This window comes from Electrophorus electricus, chromosome 24 (genome assembly GCF_041902795.1).
Source record: "Electrophorus electricus isolate QZ-2024a chromosome 24, ASM4190279v1, whole genome shotgun sequence".
Classification (NCBI taxonomy): domain Eukaryota; kingdom Metazoa; phylum Chordata; class Actinopteri; order Gymnotiformes; family Gymnotidae; genus Electrophorus; species Electrophorus electricus.
The window spans coordinates 6,746,702-6,774,283 of NC_137520.1; the positions used below are offsets into that span (position 1 = coordinate 6,746,702).

General features: G+C 45.2%; 2 protein-coding genes across 10 annotated transcripts; both read right to left on the reverse strand.

Moving 5' to 3' along the window:
* Nucleotides 1-204: 204 nt before the first annotated feature.
* Nucleotides 205-8,508, reverse strand: mapre1b (microtubule-associated protein, RP/EB family, member 1b). Of its 3 annotated transcripts, none has more exons than XM_027008436.3 (7): nucleotides 8,357-8,508; nucleotides 6,925-7,048; nucleotides 6,638-6,783; nucleotides 5,764-5,962; nucleotides 3,622-3,728; nucleotides 3,378-3,530; nucleotides 205-2,986 (listed from the first exon to the last, which is right to left on the reverse strand). In XM_027008436.3, exons 2-7 carry the CDS (start codon nucleotides 7,043-7,045, stop codon nucleotides 2,936-2,938), a joined length of 777 nt encoding a protein of 258 aa, XP_026864237.2. In that variant the 5' UTR covers nucleotides 7,046-7,048; nucleotides 8,357-8,508; the 3' UTR covers nucleotides 205-2,935. The 3 variants fall into 3 exon arrangements, with proteins under 3 accessions (XP_026864237.2, XP_026864235.2, XP_026864238.2); XM_027008434.3 differs by having other exon boundaries at nucleotides 8,271-8,365; XM_027008437.3 differs by lacking the exon at nucleotides 8,357-8,508 and adding an exon at nucleotides 8,276-8,345.
* A 520-nt stretch (nucleotides 8,509-9,028) lies between these two features.
* Nucleotides 9,029-26,068, reverse strand: prkcbp1l (protein kinase C binding protein 1, like). 7 transcript variants are annotated; one of them, XM_027008413.3, is made up of 20 exons: nucleotides 25,916-26,068; nucleotides 21,317-21,387; nucleotides 20,891-21,051; nucleotides 19,655-19,798; nucleotides 19,025-19,138; nucleotides 16,148-16,240; nucleotides 15,939-16,026; nucleotides 15,308-15,363; nucleotides 15,121-15,198; nucleotides 14,775-14,890; nucleotides 13,435-13,913; nucleotides 13,194-13,301; nucleotides 12,794-12,946; nucleotides 12,176-12,685; nucleotides 11,600-12,055; nucleotides 11,160-11,275; nucleotides 10,854-10,934; nucleotides 10,567-10,645; nucleotides 10,223-10,462; nucleotides 9,029-10,001 (listed from the first exon to the last, which is right to left on the reverse strand). In XM_027008413.3, the coding sequence occupies exons 1-20, from the start codon at nucleotides 25,927-25,929 to the stop codon at nucleotides 9,829-9,831; spliced, it is 3,330 nt and encodes a 1,109-aa protein (XP_026864214.2). In that variant the 5' UTR covers nucleotides 25,930-26,068; the 3' UTR covers nucleotides 9,029-9,828. The 7 variants fall into 7 exon arrangements, with proteins under 7 accessions (XP_026864214.2, XP_026864211.2, XP_026864212.2 ...); XM_027008410.3 differs by having other exon boundaries at nucleotides 19,655-19,876; XM_027008411.3 differs by lacking the exon at nucleotides 25,916-26,068 and adding an exon at nucleotides 24,076-24,138.
* Between the last annotated feature and the right edge of the window lie 1,514 nt (nucleotides 26,069-27,582).

Consider the following 27,582-nt stretch of genomic DNA (forward strand, 5'->3'; position numbering starts at 1 on the left):
TCTAGAAGCTGGGTAACCATGGTTACGGAATCAGCTGCCATTCCAAAAAGCATCCTGAATCCTTGTGATGCAATGAGAAGGCTGACAAGGGAAGTAAGCGAAGCACAATGCATGAATTAATGTATTAATGCAATAACAACACGCTTGTACTGTAGTGAACATAAGATTACAGGAAGAATGGAAATAACAGACCATAAGCAGCAGTCAACACATGTAATACTGTTTTATTTGTAAGAAACTGACCCTGGCAAATACAATTAAAAAAAAGAAAACCACACACCCTGAACGTACAAAAACAAGGATAGAGACAGTCTGAAACAATAAATGCAGATGGAGAGAGTACAAGTGGCTCTGGGCCCACAGTGTAAAATCAATCTCTGTAGATTGTTCTGGAAGGCCACAGGAGAGCAAACAGTGAGAGACTGAGGGGGAAAAAAAAACACCACTGCATAATATATCGGCCTTTTCCAGTCTTTACTCTCATGAAACAGTAGTTTTTACCATCACAAGGAACAATTTACCACACAAGAAAGTGAAAACCTGGTCTTCATCAGATCAGTGATGTATAATGTTCAAGGACATTCTATTTGTAAATTTGATTGCTACTTCCATTATACAGCACTCTCTGGAGTGTAATGATCGAAGCCCCTTTATCAGACACTTGAAGGAACATGACCTAGGTTCCCAAAAGCACTACAGCATTAAGATGATCAGGAGATATCTACGCTACATCATGTGTGTTGAATGTCACTTCAATTAATGAAAAGCTTCAGTAAACAAATGTTTATTCAGCGGTGCAAAAGAATCAGTCAATGTTTTTTTGAAGCACCGACTACTGGTAAAGCATCTGCAAAAATGCAAGGCTTTTGGGACACCGAACCCATGCGTTTAGAGTGTTTCAATCTTAGGATCAGAAATGGAACCATCCGAATAACCAGAGAAGAATACCAGAGTTGCAGGTAGGACATTACTGCTACTTGAGACAGCTGAAATACAAAGAAACAGTTTGCACAGTGATTAGAAATCATCAGGACAGTTTCTGAACTAAGACACATTCCACATTATATAACATAAATTAATAAAGTAGGATTAATTATGCATCTAAAGGCAACAAAACACTTAAAAAGCAGAAGACATTTGATGTAAGGTCAAAGATGGATTTGAAACATACAGAAAAAAAGAATCAAAACAGCATGATTTATGGTATATATATTTTGTTTTAATCTCTCACACCAACATCAATTTACTAGATGTTTTTTTTAATTATCTGATTCAAATGTAGCCCATGGATTGGCTTAAATCACAGTGAAACTACATGATTTAACCCAAACTGGAACCCCAAAGGCAGTCACAAGAACTGGGACCAGATATTTTTGAAAATGTTACATTCTATGCAAATACTACTCAAATGTAATATGTCATGGGTTTGAGGCAAACGCTACCTATGGTGCCTTTAAGAAAATAAAAAAAATAAAAAAACAAAACACAAACCTAAACTAAAATTGCAAAAGTAAAGTAAGGCTCGAGGTCTGTACCTAGAACATTGATTCTCAGACCAACTGATTCTCACATTCATTTTGGAGGCAAAACAATATCATCAGAAAATTCCATGCATGGCTTTAACTGTAATTAATGTGAATTTGCAAACACGGAAATCGAACAAAGAGGTGTATCCCGGCAGAAAATGAAAATGCAGTGTGTGTGTAAAATATATATATATATATATGTATATATATATATGTATATATATATATTATACATACACTTTTTTTTTTTTTTAAATAATCTGAGCCATCGGTATCAACACTGAAAGCCCAGGAGAGAGAAACCTCTGTCTCTCACTTCATATTTTGGCCTTAGCAATTAACTGACTGCCTTTAAAACAATCCAAAAATGACTACAAACTTTAAATTATTTTAAAATTATTAAAAGGCATGAAGGATGCTTTTGCTAGTATGCCCTCGAGGTCTCAGTACCATGTGCATCACAAGAAGTCTCCCACAACAAGACAAGCCAGGATAAAGTCCAATTTAGGGTTACATTACCGATGACAACTGCAGTTTGTGGACAATTTGGAACGTTGGTGAATGAACAGCAAAACTGACTTCTGGACCATGAACAAAAGTTGTTGTTTTCTACACTGGTGAGACAAAGACAAAGCTGATGGACACGGGACTGGGTCTCCCTCCACTCTCTCTAAGGCACAGCCACAGGCTCAGAGCTGGAGACAGGCTGACCGCTGCTGGCCTCTAACTGAATCGACAAGGTCTAAAACAAGCAGCGCAAACACCCAAGAAAATGGGGCGATTCAATTTGCAAGGTCTGCTAAAAGAACTTTTCTTTTCGTTCGCCAATTTACTTCTCGATCAAGGGTAAAAACTGATGCGATTTTGTGGAGAGAGGAAAACGCGCACAAACGAACCAAAAAAAAACAAAGAAAGAAAATTAACTCTTAACGGGGTGAAACATTATTAGCATAATATTAGTGTGAAAGCACCCCTTTGTCAAGGGAAACAGTGGCGACACGCCCTCTGTTCAAACAATAGCAACCAAAGTGTCAAGACATGGAGGCAATGTTTAACATGATGCATACGTCTGCACGTCCTGCTACAGCTGCAGGAACAAGCAACAGAAGAAGAAGGAACTGAACACGATGCTAAGTCTCTGCGGCGAGAAAGGTCCGTCTCCTCGCAGTCGAACGAGTCTGCTTTCGACTGCCGTCTTGTGCTGTTCGCGAAGGGGGTCGTCAGACGAGGGTCTTCAAAACTTCAGCTCTGTATGCAGCCCAAACGATTTTCCATACAGAGTTCATTCGGAGTCCAAATGCATAACATGATCTGGGAGGCGTTTCTAGGACAGCGGGAGAAGTGTGAACGTGTAGGGGAAGGGGGGGGGGGGGGTGATGCGGGGACAGGACCGGCTCCCGCCGGGGACATTAGAACTCCTCCTGGTCCTCCGATTCAGCATCCGGTATGACAAAGCCCTCCTAAAGGAGTGACAGACAGACGGCGAGATGGACTATGAGAGAGGAGTTTTTGTTTCTGTGGAATTGAACGTCAGTTCCAGAGTGCGTCTGGTCAAGATGTCTCTTAGTCTGGGCTAACCCCATGGACAAACTTGCAGGACACAAAAGAAAAATCCCACAACATTATATAAACTGCAGGTACAACAAATGCCATTAAAATCTTAAATATGCTATATTTATTACTATATGCCCATTAATCTTGAGTCATTAGAAATGCTTGCTGCCATTGAATTATTTTATAGTAATTTAATAATCCTGAAATATTAATGCATTATTCGTGATTTCATGCAGCTATTTTGAAAACTGGCAACAAAGAACACAGCTGCGAACACTAACGTGGCCCTGAACTCACGTCTGTGGCATAGAGAATATCCACGATCCTCTGCAAGGTGGGGTCTCCCTCGCTCTCCTTCTCTTGACAGATCAACTCTATGTTCCTCAGCTTGCCAAAATAGAAATCCCGCTCCTTCTCCATGTCCTGGATTGTAGACTTCAGCAGGTTAACCTGAGGGGGCAGAAACAGACTGTAAGAGAAACTCCTCCTGGTCAGCACGACCGCCAACGCAAGAGCCAAACTACCAGACGAACGAAAGCACCTCCTGGATAAGTTCTGCTTTCTCGTCATCCCCACCGGCACCTGGTCTTCGTCCAGAGCTGGGCGCCATCTTGGGTGTTACCTTGGCAACAGCTGCCCTCTGTGGTGCTGAAGGGGAACAAGTCAACAATAGATACATAAGTAAAAAAAACTATTTTGCATGATTTAGGTAGAAGAAAATAAAGGCTAATTAAAATATGCTAGATTGTAAAACACCAACCATATTAGATCTACAGGTAGTGTTAAAGTGGTCCAAATCAGAGATGTCATTTAAATATAATAGATCAGGTACAGTTTAACAGAGCAAAAAACCTTCAATAGTGTCCTTTATCCAGTGATTCAAAATGACTGTTTCAGTATAAATTAGGGAAGGGAAATCATGAACTATGGACTACATTTTCACAACAAAGCCTGCACCCTCTTCCCCTTTCTTGAAGCAAGCTATGCATTAGTTAAGGTATTTTTCTATTTCTACTTGTGCTACTCTGTATTGATACCAGCTGATTATTTCATTCTTTGCTAAAAACAATTTTTGTTAAGAGAGCAACATATCAGATAGGTTTACATTTGTAAAAAAAAAAAAAAAAAAAAAAAAAAAAAAAAAAAAAACTCTAGACATGACAAGCTGCAGTTTTGGCCGGGGAGACCCAATTCTGCAGCCTCAGTGCTGAGATTCATCGACTGTGGCTCGTATGAGCTGCTCTAAAAGAGCCCATGCTGAAATATCTGCACGTCTAGGACTCTTCCACAGTGCCCTTGTTTCATGGGTGGCTAATCACAGGTTGCACAGACTCGTGACTCGAACATTCTCCAATTCTGAGGTCACCGGCAGTTTCTTCAAACTTGGCAGACCCTTAAGGTTTATCCTAAAGGCTGACTTTTGTAAAGGAATTACGAACCTCATTCTTCTCATAATTAACCATAGCCATTCTGCCCCACTTTACTCCCTCACATTCAGGACCCATAAACATTTTCTTGTATTTATAGTAAACATGCACCACCACCTGTTAACTGCTGACAAATGGTTTATAAGGCAAGAACATGCTTAAAAAAAAAAAAAAAAAGTAGGAATGTTAGTTGCGACACTGCTAAGAAATGTTAAACTTATTTCAAACTTCTGGGTTTTTTATTTTTATTTATTTATTTATTTATTTTTGGGGGGGGGGTCCATGAAATGATATTAAGCCAACATGCTAAAATATGTTTAATTTTGGTAAGCATGTTTCAGACTTCTCCAGGGGAGGCTGAAACTTACATTTCATTATAATCAAAAATAAATAAATAATTTTTGATTTCAATGAAATCAGATATTAGCTTGGCTTTAACAGCCAACAGGAAGAAGCTGCAAGTTTCCTGATGATAATCACCAAAGTTCAAGTGCTCAGGAGAGAAATATTCAGTTTTTTTAAAAAGGGACAGAGTAAAACAATCTTCCTACTTCTAAGGTAAACCTGAGGCACAGCTATACTCATGATCATAGTACTGCCACCCAGGTGACCAACCAAAAACCTCCACTGAATCCCCAGGTGCAGACTGTGACCATCTTACAGCAGTTATGCTTAGAACAGTAACCAACATCAAACATCATCATGTAACTTTCCAATGTTGTGGTAGTTCACTTGATACAGTAATGCCTCAAATTGGAAGTGCTTGTATAGGCAGAATAATGCAAAATATACACACAAACAATTCAGGTGTAGGCACTAAGCCATAAAACAAATACATCAACATTTTTGAATAATTATCAATTTTAACTGTATTACTCATGTTACTATACACAGCATGAAATTATGATTCTATGAAAGTGCAACATTCCATTCCATGATATTCTTATAAGAAATATTGTGTTGATGATCTGATCTTGCACAAGCCTAATGACTGCAGCTGGCTTTGTTAAGTGAGAGCGGTGAGCATGAGATGTAGGGCTGCTGTGCTGACAGAATGAACTGGAGCAAAGTCACAGGATATTAACACAACCATTACTGATACAGCTGGAGAACGTATGCAAGCTAGAGGATTCGGATGTTTGTAAGCAAGCCCTCTGAAAATGCATGTAAATGTCCATACTCTAATTATTAACAGTATTAGCAAGTGAAGATCTTATCTGATATTTTCACACTAAACCCCCATCCAAACCACCGACCTGTGTTCAAGATTTTCTTGGGCTTGTTGAGGGCAGACATGGAAGGGTTGGGCACAGGCATGGTGTCCTGGCCCTGCCGTGCCTCCACTGGGTCGTACTCCTTGCCGTCGTAGTTTGCATCGAAGAACTTCTTAAACCACTGAACAAACTCAAAGTTGTCCTGGAACTTGCCCTTTATCAACTTGTCGACTGGGATGATCTAGGGTAGGGGAAAGTGGACCACAATAAATAAAGGATCCATCACAAAAAACAAAGGTATCAAATCAAATGCCAAAACCTGAACACCACATGAAGAGAAAATGATGAGTGCCTTAATTCAGATGCATTTTACACCACTGTAGCAGATACGAGGTCAATGTCTTTCCTACATTCTAACTTATTATACATACAACTGATCTGTGTACAAGTACTACAGGACTACACTGAAAAACTCCCTCAGATTGGCTTCCCAGCTATCAAAGTCAATTCTGTACTGTGATTCTTGGTCTTTGACGCTTTATAGGCCTCCAGCTCCTGTGCCAAATGCCTAAAACAAATACAAGACTCTTTTTACTTGTGATCGATCTGGCAGACACCAATTCAAAAGGTAAACAATTTGCCACACTGCAGTAGAAGAGTTGGCCCACTAGCTAGCATCACTATCACTGCACAGACATGTAGGCCCACATTAGAGTAGAAAAACTTGGAATCAATAGACACCATCAAGTACAAAGAGTGCTACACACAAAAAGTGGACCACTTGAGATTTCTAAAGATGAGTCTGATGGGCTGGCAACTCGATAAGGCCCTCAACATCACAACGTTCGGATTATTTCTTCCGCTATCATTACAATTGAAACAATACGGTTAAGAATAAAGGTCAAGAGTAACTTACTTTGTCAACACCCATTTTCTTGAAGCCAGCTTGCAATAGCTTAAAATTGTGAATGTACTCATGCTCTAACTTGGCTGAAAATTTTACTTTCTTTAAAGGCACACAGCCAGGGAAGAGCATGTCCATGAACTGACAATAGGCCGCACCTGCAGGGTAAATCAAGATTAAACCCTTCGAATTTTCACTTTCACATTTAAGATGCTTTAGACATTCTAAATGAACATTCACGAAAAAAGAATTTATGAACTCATATGCATGCTACTAGATGGCGAGAAATGACCACCCACCCGAACATAGCAGCTCGATCTTGGTGAGGTTCATCTGTAAAGATTCATTGATCCATGCGAGCATATCATGGCGGCTCAGGTTGTCACTTGTGACTGAGGTGGAATATACATTTACAGCCATGTCCTAGAATTGCAGAGCAAACAATGGCGTATTAACCAACTCATTAGAGGTTATTTGGTACCAGTATCTTGACTGACAAGTTATGGATGTATCTGGAGGTTTACAGTGAAATAATAGAGGTGGAGAAACAAACAGACAGAATATCATATTGCTGAACTGCAATGTCAAACCACTTGTACACTTGAAATCGATCGTTCAGAACCCAATTTCTGAGGGCGACACATTCAGTCACAATAGATGCAATCGTTGTAGGTGTCCATTAAAAACCGACAGTCTACCTGATGAACCTGATTAGGTTCCGGCTGAATGAGCTATTTAAAGTAACGGTGAAAAACATTCCCACATCTTACCTGCTGTTCAACACAACCCTGGTTAGATTTAAGTAGCTAGCTAAATCCTAACCACCAGCAGCAGAGAACACTCGGAACTGCGCGTTGGTTAGGTTAGCATGCCTAGCAAGAATAAACCGTTAACGCCGGATAAAAAACGAAACTGCGCATTTAAATAGCCCTTAAAAGGTAGCTAACCAGCCAAGTCGTTTTCGACCCAGTATAGCTAGGTGCCGAATTTCCAAACAGTGACAAAAGAACCGAGGCAGCCGTTTTATTCTTAGCAGTAAAGACGGGAAGTAAGGTCAGATACCCGCTAGCGGGCTAATCCCGCAGACTGTAGCGAGCTAACCGCTAACGCTAGCGGGCTAATCCCGCAGACTGTAGCGAGCTAACCGCTAACGATAGCGGGCTAATCCCGCAGACTGTAGCGAGCTAACCGCTAACGCTAGCGGGCTAATCCCGCAGACTGTAGCGAGCTAACCGATAACGCTAGCGGGCTAATCCCGCAGACTGTAGCGAGCTAACCGCTAACGCTAGCCGTCGAGCTGCGCGAATAACGGCGCTAACCGGTTAGCTAGCTTCCCCCCCCCTCCTCCTACACGCCAAGGTTTACCACGTTAAACAGCAAAAAAAAAAAAAACCAAACCGATCCAACGGCGACGGACACAAATTCATCAATTAATTAATGGTTATCACTAGTACTATTATTATTTTGAGGCGTCAATCCGTTATAAAAGTAAGCCAGGCGCACGTGCCATTATCCGCGCTCGCGCTTTGTCCCCACCCCTCCGGCCAGCTGGACGGCGATGGCAGCAACACCCAGCCGGCCCGTACCGCGGCCCACAGACCTCCCCTGCACCTCGCTCCAGCCACGATAACGAGTGTCGTTTTACCTTACCACACGTACTCGCTACCGCGGCCGTTTTGGACACGTTTACACGCATGTTACGGACATCGATGAAGTTGAACAACGCACTACCTCCTCTTTGCCGGCGCTCCTTCTTCTGTGATTTTGCGTCGATTTGTTCGACAAATGTTGACGTCACGACGCAGGGCTCTGGGTCCGAAGGATTGTGGGGGAAAAAGAGGGAGCGCCCGACAAATTAAAAGCCTCGGCGAAGACGGAACGTGCTAAACAATGTGCACTAACGCAGCGACGGCCTTGCGCTTTCAATAAACGGGCTGGGCAGTCACAGCCGCGGTCGAGTCGTGCTCTTGTTTTGCGCCGGCAACAGCTAGATGCTATCTATTTTGACACGTTTTTACAAATGTCTGGATATTTTAGTTTAGAAAATAATTTAGCTCTCTGCTACTCTTTGAGTAGATTTTTGACCGAATCACATTCAAAAGAACGTGTCTGTCAGTCAGTCAGTTTAAATATAGCCTAAATTAAATTGTGGCTGGTGTTCGAAAAGGCTTACCGCTAGAGGATGGTCTATTTCCAGGAAAAGTGGCAATCAAATGTAGGTAATGGCTGAATTAATTTTACAGTCAGTTCATAAACTTGCACAAACATTTCCTTGTCTGCAGGGCATGTAGACTAGGGAGTCCATTTTTTTTTCTCTGACCATTACTCTTGATCTTTGGCGTGCCACTCAAATTTTGGGGCCCTTTGCAGAGGATTTTTTAAAAGGTACAAGACTCACAAGGGTTTAAAAAATTCAGAGGAAAGTTGATTTAATTTTTCTTACAGATAGCGGCGTTCTTTTTTGTTATTTACAATATGTAAACAAGGAGTGGCAAGACATAAAAACATAAAAGTTGAAATGAAATATGTCCTTAATAGCTCAGTTATTCCTCAGCTTTAAGTCACACAAACATTCTTGATCATTTGTATCACTAAGAAGGCTATGTAGAGTTTTAAAGAGTCTTCCTGGGAGATGTAGTGACAAAAAACATGAACTAACAAGAATTTCATAACAGGCTGTGAATGAGTAAACCCACAACATGTTCACAAATGCCAAAACCTCATAGTATAAAGTAATCTCCAAATTTCCAGAGGTACCTATAAGTGCAGGGATCACATTAAAGAAAAAAATGACTGAGCAGACAAATTCATTTACTTTTGCACTATACAAAACTCACCTGTGTGTACAAAAACAGTATTATCTTTGCATATTTCATATGAAAGTTTGTTTCGGCCTTTGTACAAAATCATGTGTAGATTAAAAAAAAAACAAACATTAAATGACAGTCAATAATGTACACAAAAAAAACCACAAACAACATCAAGCACCATCTTATGTCCTCAACTGCCTCAACTGTAGTGAACTAGGCTTGAAAGGAGTGTAGATTTCAAATGTCTTTGTAACCAGAACTTTGAAAAGAGGGTGAGAAAAGAAACAAGACCCCGATCCAGAATGACCCTTGGTTCCACCCCGGCTATCAAGCCCGTAACCTTTTGAGGAACTCCGCAGAAGAGATGTAATAATAACGCGTGTAGTGCTCTGGTTAGGAGACTGAGACGGCGGCGCTGGCCCTGGTGTTGTCCGCTGTCGGGGAGGGGGTTTTGTGCGTGGGCACGCTGCCTGGGGGGGAAAGCTGAGGTTTCGGCGACTGGCCCGTGTGCTTGGCAGCTGGAGCTGTAGACGCGTCCTCCTCTGGTTCTTGGTGAGAAGCCGTGGCTGTGGGAGAATGAGAGAGACATGGGGGTTTGGGCTTTGGTAAATATGAGTGGTGGCTAAATGTACACGTGGGGTAGAGAAGCCATCGGTGAACGGAAGTTGTGATATGCGAGCAATATATTTGAGCGATCTTGGCAAATGGTAATCTTGCTGCCAATGCATGTGTCTGTGTGTGTGTGTGTGTGTGTGTGTGTGTGTGTTTTTGTCTGCATGCTGCATACCTGACTGTGTGCAGGACTTCATGTGTTCGGGCCAGTGGGCCTGCTGGCAGGGGTAGTCGCAGTAGCTGGTGTTCCAGCAGCAGTAGAAAATGGCTTCCTTCTTGCAGTTGGCGCACCACTGCTTCTTCTTGGTCTCATCCACAGCCTGCTGCTTCTCTCCCTCCATCTGCTTTCTCACCTCTGACACCAGCCGCTCTCGTTCCTGTTCCAGACTCTGCCTCATCTCCGCCATGGTCAGCTCTGCACACAGACACGTGCAATGAAACCACCGTGCTGTGAATTTGCATGCGCGTATGTGTAAACACACGCACACGCACACGCACACGCACACACACACACTTTACCCAAATTATGTTTCATTTCCGAAAGCTCTTGCTGATGTAGCCACTGTAGCTTCTCAATCTCGATCCGTAACCTTCGGATCTGTGTTAAAGCAATGAGTTACTGCATCTTATCAGAGAAGAGCACAAACCATCAAACAGATTCACATTCTGAAGAAACAGTCTAATGAAAAATCTAAGTCTAGTCTACTAGTTTAATGCATTTTTTGTCTAGTTGTGTAAATTAGATACATTCAATTCCTTCTTTTTGTACCGTAACCAGCAGAACTAGATGGCAAAGGGAGTCACACCTCAGCAATAGTGTTTCCTGTTGTGCTTTTCGAAAGGTCGTTGTAGATCTCGGTCATTGTTCCTTTAATTGCATCCATCATCTACAAAAATGAAGGAGATAAAATAACTCCAACAATTCAAAAAATATGTTGAAATGTAATTGTATATTATATATACTACATAGTATATTATTATATAGAATAAACAGACATATTTAAGTCCTGAGGATGTAGCACATGGACATAACAGTGAGGCATCACAGAACTCTCCTCCGCGACACTGGGTCATCAGCGTGCATTAGAGCATGGCTGTTTGTGCTGACTTACTTTTGAGGTGTACTTGGCTATATCAGCGGCTACGTCCGCAGAGGCAGGTGGGGCGAGGAAGTCTCCAGCCAGGGCGGAGTTGGAGGAACCAGATGAGGGGTCTTTCTGCTGGACGGCTGGCGAAAACAGAACAGTCACTCTGGGTCCAAATCACTATACAAACGCTTCGCAAAAAGTGACCTTTACATTCAGTTTCAGCCATGATAACCTAATCTGTTTTTGAAGGTTTCCCTCTTATGTAGCTTTGTCCACTCTGTGTCGCAGACTCCAAAAGTCTGTGACAGCCGGAAAGAAGCCTCCTCGTAACAGTGTAATAGTGAGAAAGACGTGGCCTTGCAGCTTCAAGCAATAGTGCAAAGAACTGTGGGAGAACCCCATGGGAAAGTCAGCTCGGTGTGGGGCAGGGTGGGGATACATGTCACAGGTAATGGTTTCGTTACCTTTCACAGATTGCCTGGTCTGGTAGCGGGTGCTAGAGTTGCCAGGTGCCGCTGGGCTCTGGGGCTGGGTTTGAGGCTGGGAGGCGGACTGTCCACCCTGCTGCTGCTGTCTCTGGACCTTCTGCAGATGCCACTTCTGAGACGATGTCTGGAACTTGCTCCCGGCCTGGGTCCAAACCACGGTCGGCTGGCCAGGCTGCGCCGCCTCCTTGGGCAGCAGAGGGCGCTGTTTCTTCACAGCAGAGGAGGGTGGGGCGGAGTTAGGGGTGGTTGTGGAAGGGGCCACTGGCACGCCTGATGGGGCAGCATCGGGGGTTGCGTTGGTGGAGGTGGACGGCTGGACGGGCGTGCTGTTTGGAGGCTTGATGACAGGCTGGGCCGAGTCCTTCGCGCTGGGATTGGAAGGCGAGGAGGAGAGAGCTGGGAATGAAGAGACAGACGCGCTGGCAGCTTTTCCTGAACAGAGATGGCAGAACGGAAGAGAGGAAATAGGAGAGAACTGAAGTATGAACCACTGAAGTAAACACATTACACCTCCACCAACTGCAATACAGGACAGAGAGAGGAACCGGGTACCTTCAGGTTTGATGGCCACCGGGTCTTTGGCTGCAGAGCTCAGAGCCGATGGTGCCTTTGGTTTCTTCCTCTCTCGTCCTCCGTGGTCCTCACCGAGATCGATCACCAGCTCCCTGTCAGAGTCCGAGTCTCCTTCCAGGTCCCCGGCGGCCTTGACCTCCTGCCCAGCAGAGAGCCTCTCTCTCTGGGGCTGCTGCTGTGGGCTTGTCCTGGCCTTCTCCTGGGACTCCTTCTCCAGCATGCCAGTGGGTTGCTTCTTTTTCGCCGGTGGTTCGGAGGCTGCCTTGTCTGCCGCGACCAGAGACAGGCCCTTGCCATCCTGCGGCTGAGAGGACAGAGACCTGGGCCTCTTTTTGGATTCTTTATGGACGCCGTTGTCGTGGTTGCCGTTCTTCGGGCCATGCTCCTCTTCGCTGGCGTCCTCACTGTCGCTGGAGTCGGACTTGTCCGAGTCGTCCGAGTCGCTGTGCTCCACGCCCCTGTACACGTCTTCTGAGATCTCATGAATGCCTGCGCAGTTTTGGATCAGAAAGCAAAGCCCGTTGCGTGGTGCTCAAACACAGGGTTAGAGGGTGAGCCGTGAACATGAGGAAGGGCCGTCAGGCGTGGGGCTCTTACCTAGCTGGGCCTTGCAGCTCTCGATGGTCTTGTCCAGGCTCCTGGTGGGTTTCTTGGGTGAGGTGAGCAGCATGGAAGCCCCTTGCTGCTGCGACTGCTGCTGCTGTACGCTCTCGCTCAGTTCCTTCAGGTCCATCTCTGCTTTGACACGGTCTGGGAGCAGAATGCGGACGTCAGACGCGACCACAAACCCTGAACTGCACTGCTGGACTATTTTCTGGTGATCTTGGTGTCATTTTACCAGCTCTACTTTGTGTAACCCTTTTTACAGTGTGGATATGGCCACACATAAGCATTACTGAACTCGGCATACGCGCCCCAGTGGGGTCATGGCCCTAAAGAAAAATGACCCCAGGTGGCAGGACATGTCAGGACATGCAGCGGTTTTTGTAAGACTCACCAAGATTGAGGTTGAGGATGCTGCCAGTGGCCTGACTCCGTTCCTGTTTAACAGCTACTGGCACGAAGGGCTTGGGGCTGCCTGAGGTCTTCAGAGATCCAGGGGAAGCTATGACCAAGAAAGGCAATGGAACCATCCATTGATATTCCATGTGAGATGGACAGTACCCCATCGAGCACCAATCTAAGTCCCGCTGACCAAAGGTCAACATACGCATTCACAAAACCGCAGCTTTGCGTACCTGTGAAGTCCATCGAATCTTCTCCCGCGCTGTAGTGACTAGAAGGCATTCTTGTTCCTCGCTCCGAAGCCTCCTGCTCGAGGTCCGACCCCGTGTGCACCGAGGAGTTGGTGCTCATCGGAGACCTGGGCATGTCCGTCAAAGAGATCCGACGTCCCGCCCCTGCAGGCATCATACTCTTGCCGAGGAGCATTTTGGGAGACGCGGTCATGTCGAAGTTGAACTTGATTTTCTCCTGCTTGTCCTGCATAGCCGTGCCCTTCCTGGGGTTGCCTGGGTCCAGGAGCATCTGAAACTGGTTGTTGGGCGTGTAGGGCGTTCTGAACGGGGCATAGTTGAAAATTCCATATTTCTTGCGCACGTTTTCCACATAGACTTCCATCTCTTGCATGGCGCTGTTGAAGATGCTTTTCGTCTTCTTTACGGAAAAGGGGATCTCTTTTGACATCAGGTAGCAGTTATTAATCGGCACCCAAGCTCTGAAATAAAAAAAAACCCCAAAGATTTCATCAAGTTGAGTGATGTCAAGTTTTCAGACAGAATCCTAGTCTCCGTGCCTTTGCTAAGTCTGGGCTGGGTTTTCCGAAGCACAATGATCACTACATATCAGTTAAGTTTGTATTATTTTTGAACTTGAGTTTAAACAATGTGTTTGGTGTGCAGCGAGTGAGCTGTGTGTAGAACTGTGTGCAGAGACCACAGTGGGTGAGCTGTGTGTAGAACTGTGTGCAGAGACCACAGTGTGGGAGCTGGGGGATTTATGGTCTGAGCTGTGTACAGAGACAACAGAGGGTGGTCTGTGGGCAGAGATCAAAGCAGGTGATCTGCGTGGAGAGACCACAGCTGTTGATCTGTATGTGCAGAGACTACAGTGCGTGTTCTGTGGGCAGAGACCACAGCGGGTGATCTGTGTGTAGACACTACAGCCGGTGTTCTGTGGGCACAGACCACAACGGGTGATCTGTGTGTAGACACTACAGTGGGCGATCTGTGGGCAGAGACCACAGTGGGTGATCTGTGTGTAGACACTACAGCAGGTGATCTGTGTGTAGACACTACAGCGGGTGATCTGTGGGAAGAGACCACAGCGGGTGATCTGTGTGTAGACACTACAGCGGGTGATCTGCGTGTAGACACTACAGCGGGTGATCTGTGTGTAGACACTACAGCCGATGTTCTGTGGGCAGAGACCACAGCGGGTGATCTGTGTGTAGACACTACAGCGGGTGATCTGTGGGAAGAGACCACAGCGGGTGATCTGTGGGCAGAGACCACAGTGGGTGATCTGTGGGCAGAGACCACAGTGGGTGATCTGTGGGCAGAGATCACGGCGAGCTCACCTGTCATGCTGGCCAAAGAAGCGAGCGTCCACCTGGCCATCTTTATCCCGCAGGGCTTTAGCAGGCCAGAAAGGGAAACCTTTCAGTTTAGCCCACACCAGTGGATGGGGCTGGGACTTAACCCCCCCCCCCACACACACACACACACACGCGCACACACACACACACACACACACACACACACACACACACACACACACACACACGCAAAGTCATCATCTTTAATTCTCAATTTACATTCATTAAATAGTCAAAAGACTTTAAATGACACTGTCCTTGTAATTCAGTCCCAGAGGAAGTTCAGTGTACTGGTCCATAAAAGGGCTGAAAAGGCCGATCTACTTACACAGGGTTCACAGAACCAGTTGTCCCTCTTTTGGCAAGCTGACAGGTAGCACTCCGGACAAACTTCAATTTCATTCATCTGCAGATAGAAACATGAAGAAAGTGTCTGATAGACTGCAAGTACAGTGGACTTCCCTGTACGCTACAATAAATGTGTCATTAGGCCACTCTCAATGTGTGATACTCACTTCATGCTCACAGATCTTGACAATAACTTTTGCTGTTGCGGTCAGTTTATGATTCCCTGAAAAAGAGACATTTATAAAAGTTAGTGGTGAGGACTTCTAATAAAGTGTGCTGTACTACATTTTAGAGAAGAGCCAGTTTCACCAGAGAAACAAAAGATTGGGGGGGTGGGGGGCACTATTTTCATTAAAACCTCGAAAGGCAAAAATAGTCCTCAGTCTATTCCACTTTATGTGTGTAGTTTGTGTTCATAATATTCATATGTGTGTGTGTGTGTGTGTGTGTGTGTAAATTTTGGAAATGTGAAATTCTGTTACCAGCTCAAATCACTATATTAAAGGAGGAAATAGGTCAAAGGTGACATGTACAGTCACAGTTTTAGCTGCGTGTGAGACACTGAGCTGCTGTTGGCCTCCGTTCTGGCAGGAAGTCCAGCATCCAGAGCAGGAAGTCAGAGAAGAGAGATGCCTCTTTTTTAAATATATATATTTTTAAATAAATCAAGTATATTTCCACTATATTTTCAAGTATTACTTTGGCCTCCAGGGGCCGCCACTGGCCCATGGGACCATGGGGCCAAGCACATGGCTTGGGACACAAAATCAAATGCCGAAGTTTTCCGTCTTAACTGACCTCCGTTGTAGATAATACAGTTGTGCAGGATCCATTTCACATCGGCCAAAAAGGCCTCTGTGCACCCGTACATCTTCTTCTTGATATTCTGCGGAATATCACAGCATGCGTCGGTTTGCTGGCTCAGTGCAGATATAGAGCAGAGTATACATGCCTGTCCATGGAGGTGTTTGGCCCACTGCGCTTGTGCAAGTGAAGCTTTGAGTTACCTTCTCTAAGGTGCAAAGGTCCATGGGATGGAAGATGTACTCTGCATAGTCTGGATGCTGCTCCAGAGATACAGGCTTCTGGAAGGGCTCCGTCTACACATCGGAAATTATGCATAAGTATATTAATAATAATAATAATAATAATAATAATAATAATAATATTCCCCAAATCACAATGGGTTTTTATCAAGGCCAGGACAAAGATACTCCTCTGTATGCCAACAGAAATTGCAAGAAAACATTTGTTAACACCTTCATCCTACATTCCTAAGCCATAGAGTTCAATTGAGCCAAACAAGCCTTATATAAGACTTATTTAACAAAGAACAAACACAACATTTTGCGCAGTCATGTTCATGGAAAAAAATGTTCATGTGAAGCCTTATATTTACTAACTAGTGTTTAAAGTGGCAATAACTTCAACCAAACGCTTTAGCAGCTGACCAGTCATTTACAGCTGTTCCTGCTGCACTGTGGTATATATTCCAGTCATTTACAGCTGTTCCTGCTGCACTGTGGTATATATTCCAGTCATTTACAGCTGTTCCTGCTGCACTGTGGTATATATTCCAGTCATTTACAGCTGTTCCTGCTGCACTGTGGTATATATTCCAGTCATTTACAGCTGTTCCTGCTGCACTGTGGTATATATTCCAGTCATTTACAGCTGTTCCTGCTGCACTGTGGTATATATTCCAGTCATTTACAGCTGTTCCTGGTGTACTGTGGCATATTGCTCTCTACAGAACTGTTTGGGTCCACTTTTGGGACGACTTCCTTGAACAGCCTACTTGAACAGATCATGCCACAGAATTGCCACAGAGCGACAGCCTGGACTAAGGTTTGGCCATTGGAAAACTCATGGTTCCTTCTGTTTCAGCCTCTCTGCTGGTAATTCAGCCTTGTGTTTTGGGATTAGTGTTTTGCTGCATCAACCGATGTCTTTGGAGTTTCAGATCAGAGACAGGCGCGCTGATGAGCTGCGACAGTTTCCTCCTACAGCTTGAAATTCAATCAGCTCTCAAGAATAACCAGTCAGTCCAGGCCACATGGAGTAAAGCAGCCACATGTCATCATCCCAGTATACTCCCTCCATCATCCCAGTAAACTCCCTCCATCATCCCAGTATACTCCCTCCATCATCCCTGTATACTCCATCCATCATCCCAGTATACTCCCTCCATCATCCCAGTAATCTCCCTCCATCATCCCAGTAAACTCCCTCCATCATCCCAGTATACTCCCTCCATCATCCCAGTAAACTCCCTCCATCATCCCAGTAAACTCCCTCCATCATCCCATTATACTCCCTCCATCATCCCAGTATACTCCCTCCATCATCCCAGTAAACTCCCTCCATCATCCCAGTATACTCCCTCCATCATCCCAGTAAACTCCCTCCATCATCCCAGTATACTCCCTCTATCATCCCATTATACTCCCTCCATCATCCCAGTATACTCCCTCCATCATCCCAGTATATTCCCTCCATCATCCCAGTATACTCCCTCCATCATCCCTGTATACTCCATCCATCATCGCAGTATACTCCCTCCATCATCCCAGTAATCTCCCTCCATCATCCCAGTAAACTCCCTCCATCATCCCAGTAAACTCCATCCATCATCCCAGTATACTCACTCCATCATCCCAGTAAACTCCATCCATCATCCCAGTAAACTCCATCCATCATCCCATTATACTCCCTCCATCATCCCAGTAATCTCCCTCCATCATCCCAGTAAACTCCCTCCATCATCCCAGTATACTCCCTCCATCATCCCATTATACTCCCTCCATCATCCCAGTATACTCCCTCCATCATCCCAGTATACTCCCTCCATCATCCCAGTAAACTCCCTCCATCATCCCAGTAAACTCCCTCCATCATCCCAGTATACTCCCTCCATCATCCCAGTATATTCCCTCCATCATCCCTGTATACTCCCTCCATCATCCCAGTATACTCCCTCCATCATCCCAGTAATCTCCCTCCATCATCCCAGTAAACTCCCTCCATCATCCCAGTAAACTCCATCCATCATCCCAGTATACTCACTCCATCATCCCAGTAAACTCCATCCATCATCCCAGTAAACTCCATCCATCATCCCAGTATACTCCCTCCATCATCCCATTATACTCCCTCCATCATCCCAGTAATCTCCCGCCATCATCCCAGTAAACTCCCTCCCTCACGTTCCACAGCTGGGATGAGGGTTTGATGTGGTCTACGGCATTATACATGTAGTATTATGCTAGGTACATTTATCATAAAGTTAACCTTTCTTTTCCCCACAGTAGTTTCCTCTTTGCTGTTCTGTGTTGTTTTTATTGTAGCCTGAAGACTACAAATGTTTGCGTATGCAGGGAAGATCTTTCCCTGCATTACTGGGATCTCTGTTCTCGGTATGGGTTTCTATGGCACATGTGCTCTGGGGGACGGTGACTCCTACACAGAGCACTAATAGTGCTGAATTTCTTCCAGTTGACGGTCATAATCTTTAGAAATCCATTTATAACTCTTTCTGGTCTTGCTAGCTTCTGAAAATTTTATTCAAATGTATTCTATCATTCCCATTGACCTACAGTGCATCTTATTCTCACATTGCCATGGCAGTGTATTGTGAAGCACAGGTAACGATTGTTTTGGCTTGTTATTACTGTGATTTAGAAGATCTGATCACATTTCAGTTGTGCAGACCTGCAGGTAGTTCTGTAGACTTCACAAACGTCTTCCAACTATACCTGCTCATATTCATTATAAAGACTAAAGCCATAGGTCACTTCAATACAAAGCAAAGGGAAGATCAACATGGAGAACTATCTAGCGTGCGGTAAATAAAGAGAAGATCGCTCCTGGGTGTGAAAGCTTACCCCGGGCTGCTTTATTTTCTGCAGCGCGAACTTCAACAGGTAGGACAGCTGTTCCAGGTTCAGCATGGTCATGGCTTTGCTCTGCGTCTCAATGCACTCTGCTACAGTTATTTTCTGAAACAAAGAGTTGGAGCCTTTTAGACAGCATCTTTGCGCCTAACGTACACTGGCTACTGTTTTAAGCAGCTGCAGTCTGAGGCAGCAAAAGCAAAGCTAGGACATGTATGCAGTGGGAACTCTATCATATGTCCGTTGTGGCATTACGGTCAAGGTTTAAGAATTATTCTGCTGATAGAATGGTTTCACAGATCCAAAACGTACCTACGATGACAGTGGAAATGTAAGAATTTGCGTTAGTAAGCTATGTATAGATTCTGTGGAAGCATTCAACGTTTCCACTGCATCTAGCTGAAGTCTCCACTAATTTAGCAAGTTAGCAAGTTTATATGCGAAACCAGCAGAACTGGTTATGGAAGGTTGGTAAGAACATGGCAAGTCCTGACATCTCGACAGACTCGCGTCCAAGGTGTCGCATCATTACTAATCACCTCGCACACTAGCACAAGCCAGTGCTCTGTGCTGCAACCGTGTGCCCTGAACCCTAACACCTCACTCCTTCCCACCGGGTACCTCACACTCAGGACAGAACCAGTCGCCCTCGGGCTCTGCGGCCAGTTTGAGGCACTTGGCGTGGTAGACGCGCGGGCAGAGCTCACAGCAGAGCACCTGGCCCTCGCGGTGGCACACCCAGCAGTAGAAGTCGTTCCTCCCGTCCTGCGGCACAACATCAACAGGGTCTGTGGTGAGTGCTGGCTGCTTGGCATAGTAAAAGGGACCATGTCTTAGCTCACACTGAAACGCAGGCAAGAGAGACAGGGGCAGGGGGAGGGGGAGGGGTCAAATAAAACACACGCCACAGGACGGCAGGGGAAAGAAGTAGCAAGGCTTCTGCAAAAGTCAACAAGAGCACGCGCAGTCAAGTACAGGCACAAGCGAGGGGCAGACAACCCTCGCGCTGGAGAGACGCGCGGTAAGAAGTTCAAAGGTCAGGAACCGCAGGTGACGCGGAGAGTGTTGTTCTGGAGCGTTCCGGTGCAGTGCCGGGCCGGGAGCACCGATAGCTCTCTCCAGGAGGAGGGTTGACTGCTTTCCTCACAAAGCTACAGATACCAATTACAGACACTGCCTGCGTCAAAAACCGAAATATTGCATATCGTTATGAACCAGACGATGGACAACCCCAAAAACGGCATACTAAAACAGTTCGGTTTAGAACAATTTGGATCATTTTAAATATTACACCCATGAATATTATAAAATATTTAGAATTTTCAAAAACTACATGATATTTTTAAATGTCCAAAACTACATTCTGTAGAAAAAACTACATGAAAATATATTTGGTTATACCTTTTCATGTTCTACTGTTCTGCAATTGGTATCTTGCATGATATTTACAAAAGCTACAAACAGCACACCAACGCAACTGCAGTACATACAATTCATTCTTAATAATGCTAACATACTGAGCTAGGATCAACCTGAGTGATAAAGCAGATCAACACCAATCATCTATAAAGCCTCAATCTAAAGTAAATCAGAAGACGTAGTGCTTAGCTAAACTGTCCTTCCTTTCTTTAAAAATCGGTCATACGTTCAAGAGCAGAGCTTTGAACAACTACAATTAAACTACAGTGTCCGGAGAAATCACACTCTGGATGCAAACAGTGCTCCTCCAGGTATTTGTGCAAGACTAAAGCAAACTACCATACCATCACTCAGTATGATAATTCGTTTATCACAGTTTTTAACAGAAGCTAATACAAAACGGGAATATCCGGTGTTTTTAGTTAGGCTGGCCTCTACCTGGTCTTTGTTGTTGTTGGTGACTAATCCGGGTTTCTTTTTCTTCTTGATGGCACTGGGAGACGTGTCAGAAGGTGAGTGTCCATTCGAGGAGTGAGGTGGGCTGGGGGCCTTCCGCTTTTGAGCAGCCAGCGCAGACTCTGCTGATCCTAGATCAGGGACTTGGCACAGTGACGAAGGGAATTTTTAATGACTCGGCATGAAAACGGCCATTACACATAAAAAGCAGAAACGAACACCCATCTTGCACTCGAGAGGCCCGACTGTGCGGCCTTGTCAAAACCCGGTGACAACGTCCCGCTCGCCAACGGGTATCGCTAAGACTTTTTATTTCAAGAAGGATATTTTCCTCCTGTACTCCCATACAAATTCAAACTGATTTATTGAATTATATAGCAGGGAAATGGCACATGACATCAAACTTACCCTTAGGTGGTATTGATACCTCCATCCCTTCACCTACATCGGACTCTGTCTTAATCTCCTCCTCAGCCAAACTAGTGCAAGAAAAGACAAAGGGAGTTGAGACAGGGAACATTAGAGAGACAAAAACAGTGTGAGAAGGTCAGGACGAGTCTCACAAGGTTTGCTCCTCGGATAGAAACCCAAGGTGATGCAACTGAATCCCAAGAGGTTTGTTGTTGTTTAGTACAGCAGCTCGCTACGCCAGCTTGTGCTAGCACCGTGCGAGGGTCTTCTTCATTTCGGTCACTTGTGAGGTATTGTGCGCAGACACGGGAGTGCCGATGCTCCCGACAGCAGCAAAATAAGGGCAATTCCCTGGTGACCCCCTTGTGTCCCCGCTGGGCCAGTCGCCTTCGTGAGGCTTACTCTAAAGTTCAAGCGTCTCCTAGCCGACTGGGCTCCATCTGCTAACTGCTTCAATGCGTTATTCCCATTACACAGCCGAGTGATGAGAGGACTCGACCGCACTAAAAGCCGAAGACCACCAGCCACTGGCAGACCCTTTTGCCGTTAGCGGGGGGCATCAAGCACAGTAGTAAAACATTGAAAGTGAGAATGAACAGCATTTGCAGAATTCTTAATCCATTCAAACAGCTCCCCCGCCTCCCCCAAAAGAAAGATAAAGAAAGACAAAGACAGGGCCCGGTTATCTGCCCAGAGTGCACGGCCTGTGGTTTCGCTGAGCGGGGGAGGAAAGGGGGCTGTGGGCGTCATGGCCGACGCGGCTCCTCCAGAGCTTTAGCTTCACTCGTCTCTTCCGGCCACAATGGGGAACAGGCCAGGCAGCTTAGGTCTCATTTAGCCACCAGCTGGCATGTCCACAGAGGTAGGACCAACAAATACAAGCTTAACCACCGGGAGGGGGAGTTGGGGTAAAGCAGAGGTGCTCCCTAGGAAGGCACATGGGTAAATGACAGGCAGAGGAACCAGACTGCAGGAAGGATAAAGAACCGAGGGTCTCGCCGTGCCGTGCTCCTCAGCGGCGCACCATTAGCATGACAGCCGAAACCGGAGCTGAAACCCAATCCTCCCCGGGCCTTTCTTTTGCCACGAAGATCCGAAAGGTATAAGCTGGAATTAGCATGGCGGCAGACAAAGGCACCCGTCACGCCACGGGACGAGAAACCGGCGTTAGAAAAGTAGCGTCCTTTCGACTGTGGAATGAGAGGGCGTGTCAGGCGACGCTGGAGGAATGCATCGGGGCCGACACGCTCCCTTTGTTTCAGTGGCAGAGCAGGACTAGGTAAAGGGAGCTGAAAGCACTCAAACACCACTAACACTTCTCATGCAGTTCCAACGAAAAGACAGCTAGTGAGAGTCGGCTGGACAAAGGAAAAGGCCACAACACATTGTCCACGTCAAGGACCACAACTCACCTGATTACAAGTAGGCCTCAACAGTCCAGATGGCGTGTTAAGTGTTCTGGCTGATAGAAGCACCACCAACCAGGTGGGCTTTTGCTGGTGTAGGGGGTGATTACCACAAAACGTGATTCGGAAACGCCCGAGAGGAAAGCAAAGAAGTCATGTCTTGGCAGGCCTTTGGGGCCTTTCCCTGCTGGCCTATGGTGAAGCTGCGTGTGCCATCACTTTTTCACACGCGGGCCGTGCAAGCCACCAGCCTGTTCATCAGTTTCACTCCCTGCATGAGAAAGGTGTGGTGTGGTCACAAAGTCCAGGCTGCCAGCTTTGGGTAGAGGAGGATCTAGATGAGAATGTCAGCGTAAACAAGACAACAGGTCCTGGAACAGGTCCTGGAATCGATCCGCGGGCTGCTACAGGGAAAAACAAAAAACAAAAAACCCGCCACACTGTCACAATGAGCTCCACCAAACGTACACAGGAAAAAAAAAAAAAATCAAACCAGAAAAAAAGGGCAAAGTCTTCTAGAATGTTCTAAGGAGTCAAACGACTGCTTTCATTGTCAACAAAGGCCATCCGATCTGAGGGCCCGTCGACAGAGGAGAAATGGGGAGAGAGTCGGCTGTGAATGTGGAGATAACTGGTCAGAGAGTGAGTGAGCTGAGGTCTCTTTCCCCCCCCCTTCTCTCTCTCTCTCTCTCTCTCTCTCTCTCTCTCTCTCTCTCTCTCTCTCTCTCTCTCTCTGCTCACAGGAAATGAGAATGGCTGGTGCTTCCCCTCCCCCACAGCTCTTCTGAACGTCCCCCTCCCCCCTCCCTCTAGGCCTGATCTGGCACGTCCACGCCACGGGAGCTTTACAGTAAACAGGAGAGCGAGCGAGACAGAGGCAGTCGGCACAGGTCAGTCCCCAGAAACATAAACAAGTCAAATGCAGCTAAAGGCGAATGTGCCAGCGAATCTTTTTGGCGGTTAGACGGACCGCAACAAGAAAGAGCCCTTAAAAAGGGGATTTAAAAGAACATGGAGAGAAGCCCAACGCCCTTCATGGCAGTAATCAAAGAACACAAATATTACATCCCAACATAACCGGACTGTTTCTCTTTCATCGACTGCGCTGAAAAGCTCTCGGGCTCAGAACACGGTGGATTCCCCCGAAGGCTTCAGTGACACGAATCCTGACGCGCTTTCCTTGACAGACGTATGACTTGCAACACCTGCTGTTCCAGGCAACACACAAACCACCTTATATAAAAGCATTCATTTCAATTTTGGAAGAAAAAAAAAAAGAAAGTGTATGAATAAAGACTAAATGTCTTTTACTAACAGTCCTTCAGAATAACCAGAAACGTATAATCATACCTTCTCTTAAAGTACAAAGATGATGTATTTTCCATTTGGTGACCTGTGCTTGTGAATCAAAGATGGTTGTGTAATTTTCCAGAACAGGCCTCTTTCTGCTGCACTGCCTGAGCTCCGTGTCTCCAATTGGCTGAGATACTGACATAAAACCACCTGATTGGGTGCCTGGGTGCTGCCATACTATCCAGTGTTTATAATTCACTCTCTGACACAAGAACACAGCGAAATGCTCTGATTCTACATAAAATCTAAAGACGTTATCAGATAACCAGAGACAATGGTTCATTTTAACCTTAACCAAAATCATATGCTTTAACTTTTTAAAATATTTTTCTGTTTATTTATTTCTTTAGAGTTCTCTCTGTAAGCACTGTCGAACAAAAGAAGAGTTTAAGGAGATAAAGAGAACTTAGCATGGTTCTGGCCTTTTGATGTTTTATTTTTCTTTGACTCAAGACAAAGGCTTGAGACAATCATACTGAAAGCCTTGTTATCGCTTAAAATCACTGTGGGTCTGTACCGTTGACAGGAAAAGAAAAAAAAACCCTCTTAGAAGCGCTGGGATCCGTTCAGCAAGAAAACGTACTATTAACCTCTCCTACAGAAAAACTGGCCATCACAAAGGATTAAAGTGTATTGGAATAAAGACAAAGTAATGATGGAGTAATATCTGCATTTTCATAATCGGGGAGGGCACAGTCGTCTCTGCCATTCCGGCTCGTCACCCAGCATGCAGTCGCTAGAGAGAGAACGTACCAACGCCGGGCCGCCCATAGAGCAGTATGTTACCGGGGCCGAAGACATAGTGCAGGTCGTCGTCCATTGTGTGTTCTGGGACACAGCCGAAAGGACAAACACTAAAGGTCAAAGACCTTTCACCGCGAAAACCAGTTCTGCGTGAGACAGTCGGCCCTGCCTCGAGTTGCGCGCAGCGCGGCCGTGTCTGAGAGACGCCGCTGGTGTCACGCGTGCTTTCGCAGTGGATCCCCCAGATTCACCGCACAGAGAGATGTGGGGAGATAAGAAGGCAAGTTAAACACGCAAGTGTGCCGGACTCTTTCTTACTGAGTCTCTCCTTCTCTTATCAAACTCCAACTAACCAAATAAAGGGGAAAAAAAGAGGATTTAATACCCATTGATTAGAAAAAACAACAACAAAGCAGACTAAATGAACTAAACGTCTCTGCCTGCACAGGATGACAAGGCATACCGGATTCGGAAACCTGCGAGGCATGTGTCAGGCACAGTTTCGCTGACATTAGGCTTCCTCGTCCGTTTCTGTTTCGTATGCCACCATTTTCTCTGCCAGGCTCAGTGACACACAAGAGGACAATGAGCCCAGGCGGCCAGCTCACAAAGGAGACCCGGCAGGCAGGGAGGCAGGCAGGCAGGCAGGCAGGCAGGGCTCCCCTCCCCCAACTGCACTCCAGCAGCGAGGGGGTGGGGTGGGGGGTTGTGGGGTTGTGGGGGGGCGGGGCAGGAGACGGCCTCGCTCCTAATCCCCACTGCAGCTCGCGGTTCCTGGGGAATGCACCTTTTGCCAGATGTTTGTTTGCCTCTTCAGCAATGAGTAATGGCCGAGCGAGTTTGCTCTGTGGTCACGTGACATGCACGGGCCAAAGCTCGGGAGCGAGGGACAGAGCAGAGGAGAGAAAAAGCCTGCTTTTCCTCCTCCTCCTCCTCCTCCTCCTCCCACCCCCACCCCTTTGCCCTGTTTTTCTGTGTGAGAGGCCTTTGCCAAGGCCTTTTACTGTAGATCCAGAAACTGAAAATGAACAGTTGTTAACAGGCAACGTAAGTAGTCAAAGGTCAGACAAGGAGAATAAAACAGAAAGCTTACCTCTGTGGATGCATGGCTGAAAAGTGTAATGTCAATACTTATGAAACATGGAGGACAGTCTCAGCCTTTAGACAAGGGAGGGCTCTCCTCTCTACACCCAGCGCTCAGGCCTGTATGATCAGAGCTGGGCCGTGACTGGCTACCCTCCCACTGACAGGATGTAAGGCCACAGCTGATTGGCCAAATGGCTTCCTGAGTAATTATCTTTGTTCAGCGCTGGCAGGAGCAGGCAGAGAGCAGAGGGAGTGAAGCAAAGAGAGAACTAGGCCGTGTTTTTTCAAAAAATACATGTTAAAACGGCTTTTCTTTGTAACAGGACGGAGAGTAAAATCGGTGTTTCCAATCAGCAAGGATCAGAAAATTGGACCCTTTTTTTTGTTGTTGTTGTTGTTTTTCTGGTGAAGGCTATGTAAAGCTGCAGGCTTCTGATAAATCCCTCCCCTTTACACAGACATTTGAGGAGACACTTTTAATGTAGTGAAAAAAGAGAACCGCACACCAGGTACATAATAATAATAATAATAATAATAGAATTTTTATTTATAAGTGCCCTCTAAGATATCCAAGGTCACTGAACTACCATCTGCAGTTCACCCAGTTTGGCATTTCCAATAACATTTGCTGTAATTTGGGACCTTTTAAGAACAACCAATACCTGTGTCCCTGCAATACATTTTAGTAGCCATTTGATCTGTGCCTTAGCCATGCTAGCTGTGAGCTTTATCTTTCATATTATTTAGATATATATTTGTTATTATACAGACACTGACAATTGATTCATCATGCTGCAGTTTGTGTCTTATGCCTTGTTTTTGGCTGGTGTTCTGAGATCATGTGCTCAACTAGGTTCAGTGACAGTGTCAGCCTGGTGTCAGTAACCGGGTGTCTCTAAATACTACTGCTAGCCTAAATTATTTAAGGCTTTCCAATGGTAGAATGACGTTTTGGAAGTATGGATGGAGTGCTGTGGCATCAGGCATTTATGGATATCTAGGTTCTATTATTAAAAGAACACACAAAATATGAGAACTCAATGTGCAACACTGGTCTGGATTTTATATGCGAGGCTCCTTTTAAACGTTTGTTGCTTGATACTGGCCCCTAGTGGACAATCAGAGAATGGTAATATCATCGTAAAGTTATTTGACTAGTTCAGGTGTCTTCTAAAGAATGCTGTAGGAGAGAGGTTTTATTTTTGTGCTTCATACATGAATTGCTTTTGCAAGTATCTGCAAGTCTGTAATATTTATATACAGATTCCTTTTTGCATTTTAGATGTGCAACTGACCAATGTTTATGTGCATGTTTGTCATGTTTGTTTATTTTGCACACACACACACACACACACACACACATATATATATATATATATATATATATATATATATATATATATATATATATATATATATATATATATATATATATATATATATATATAAAATGAAGGATTTGTCTTTCCCAGTGGCAAGGCTAATGGACATTGCGTACTACTAATGGACATTACGTACTACTAATGGACATTGTGTTAATGAAATATCTGTTTGCATTGCCATTTGTTATGGCAACAATGAAATTTGGAAACTCAAAGAAAAAGAACTGATCCACACTCTTGGAACATGGAATAAATGTTACAATTCAAACGCCTGCTTTTTCATACTTAAACT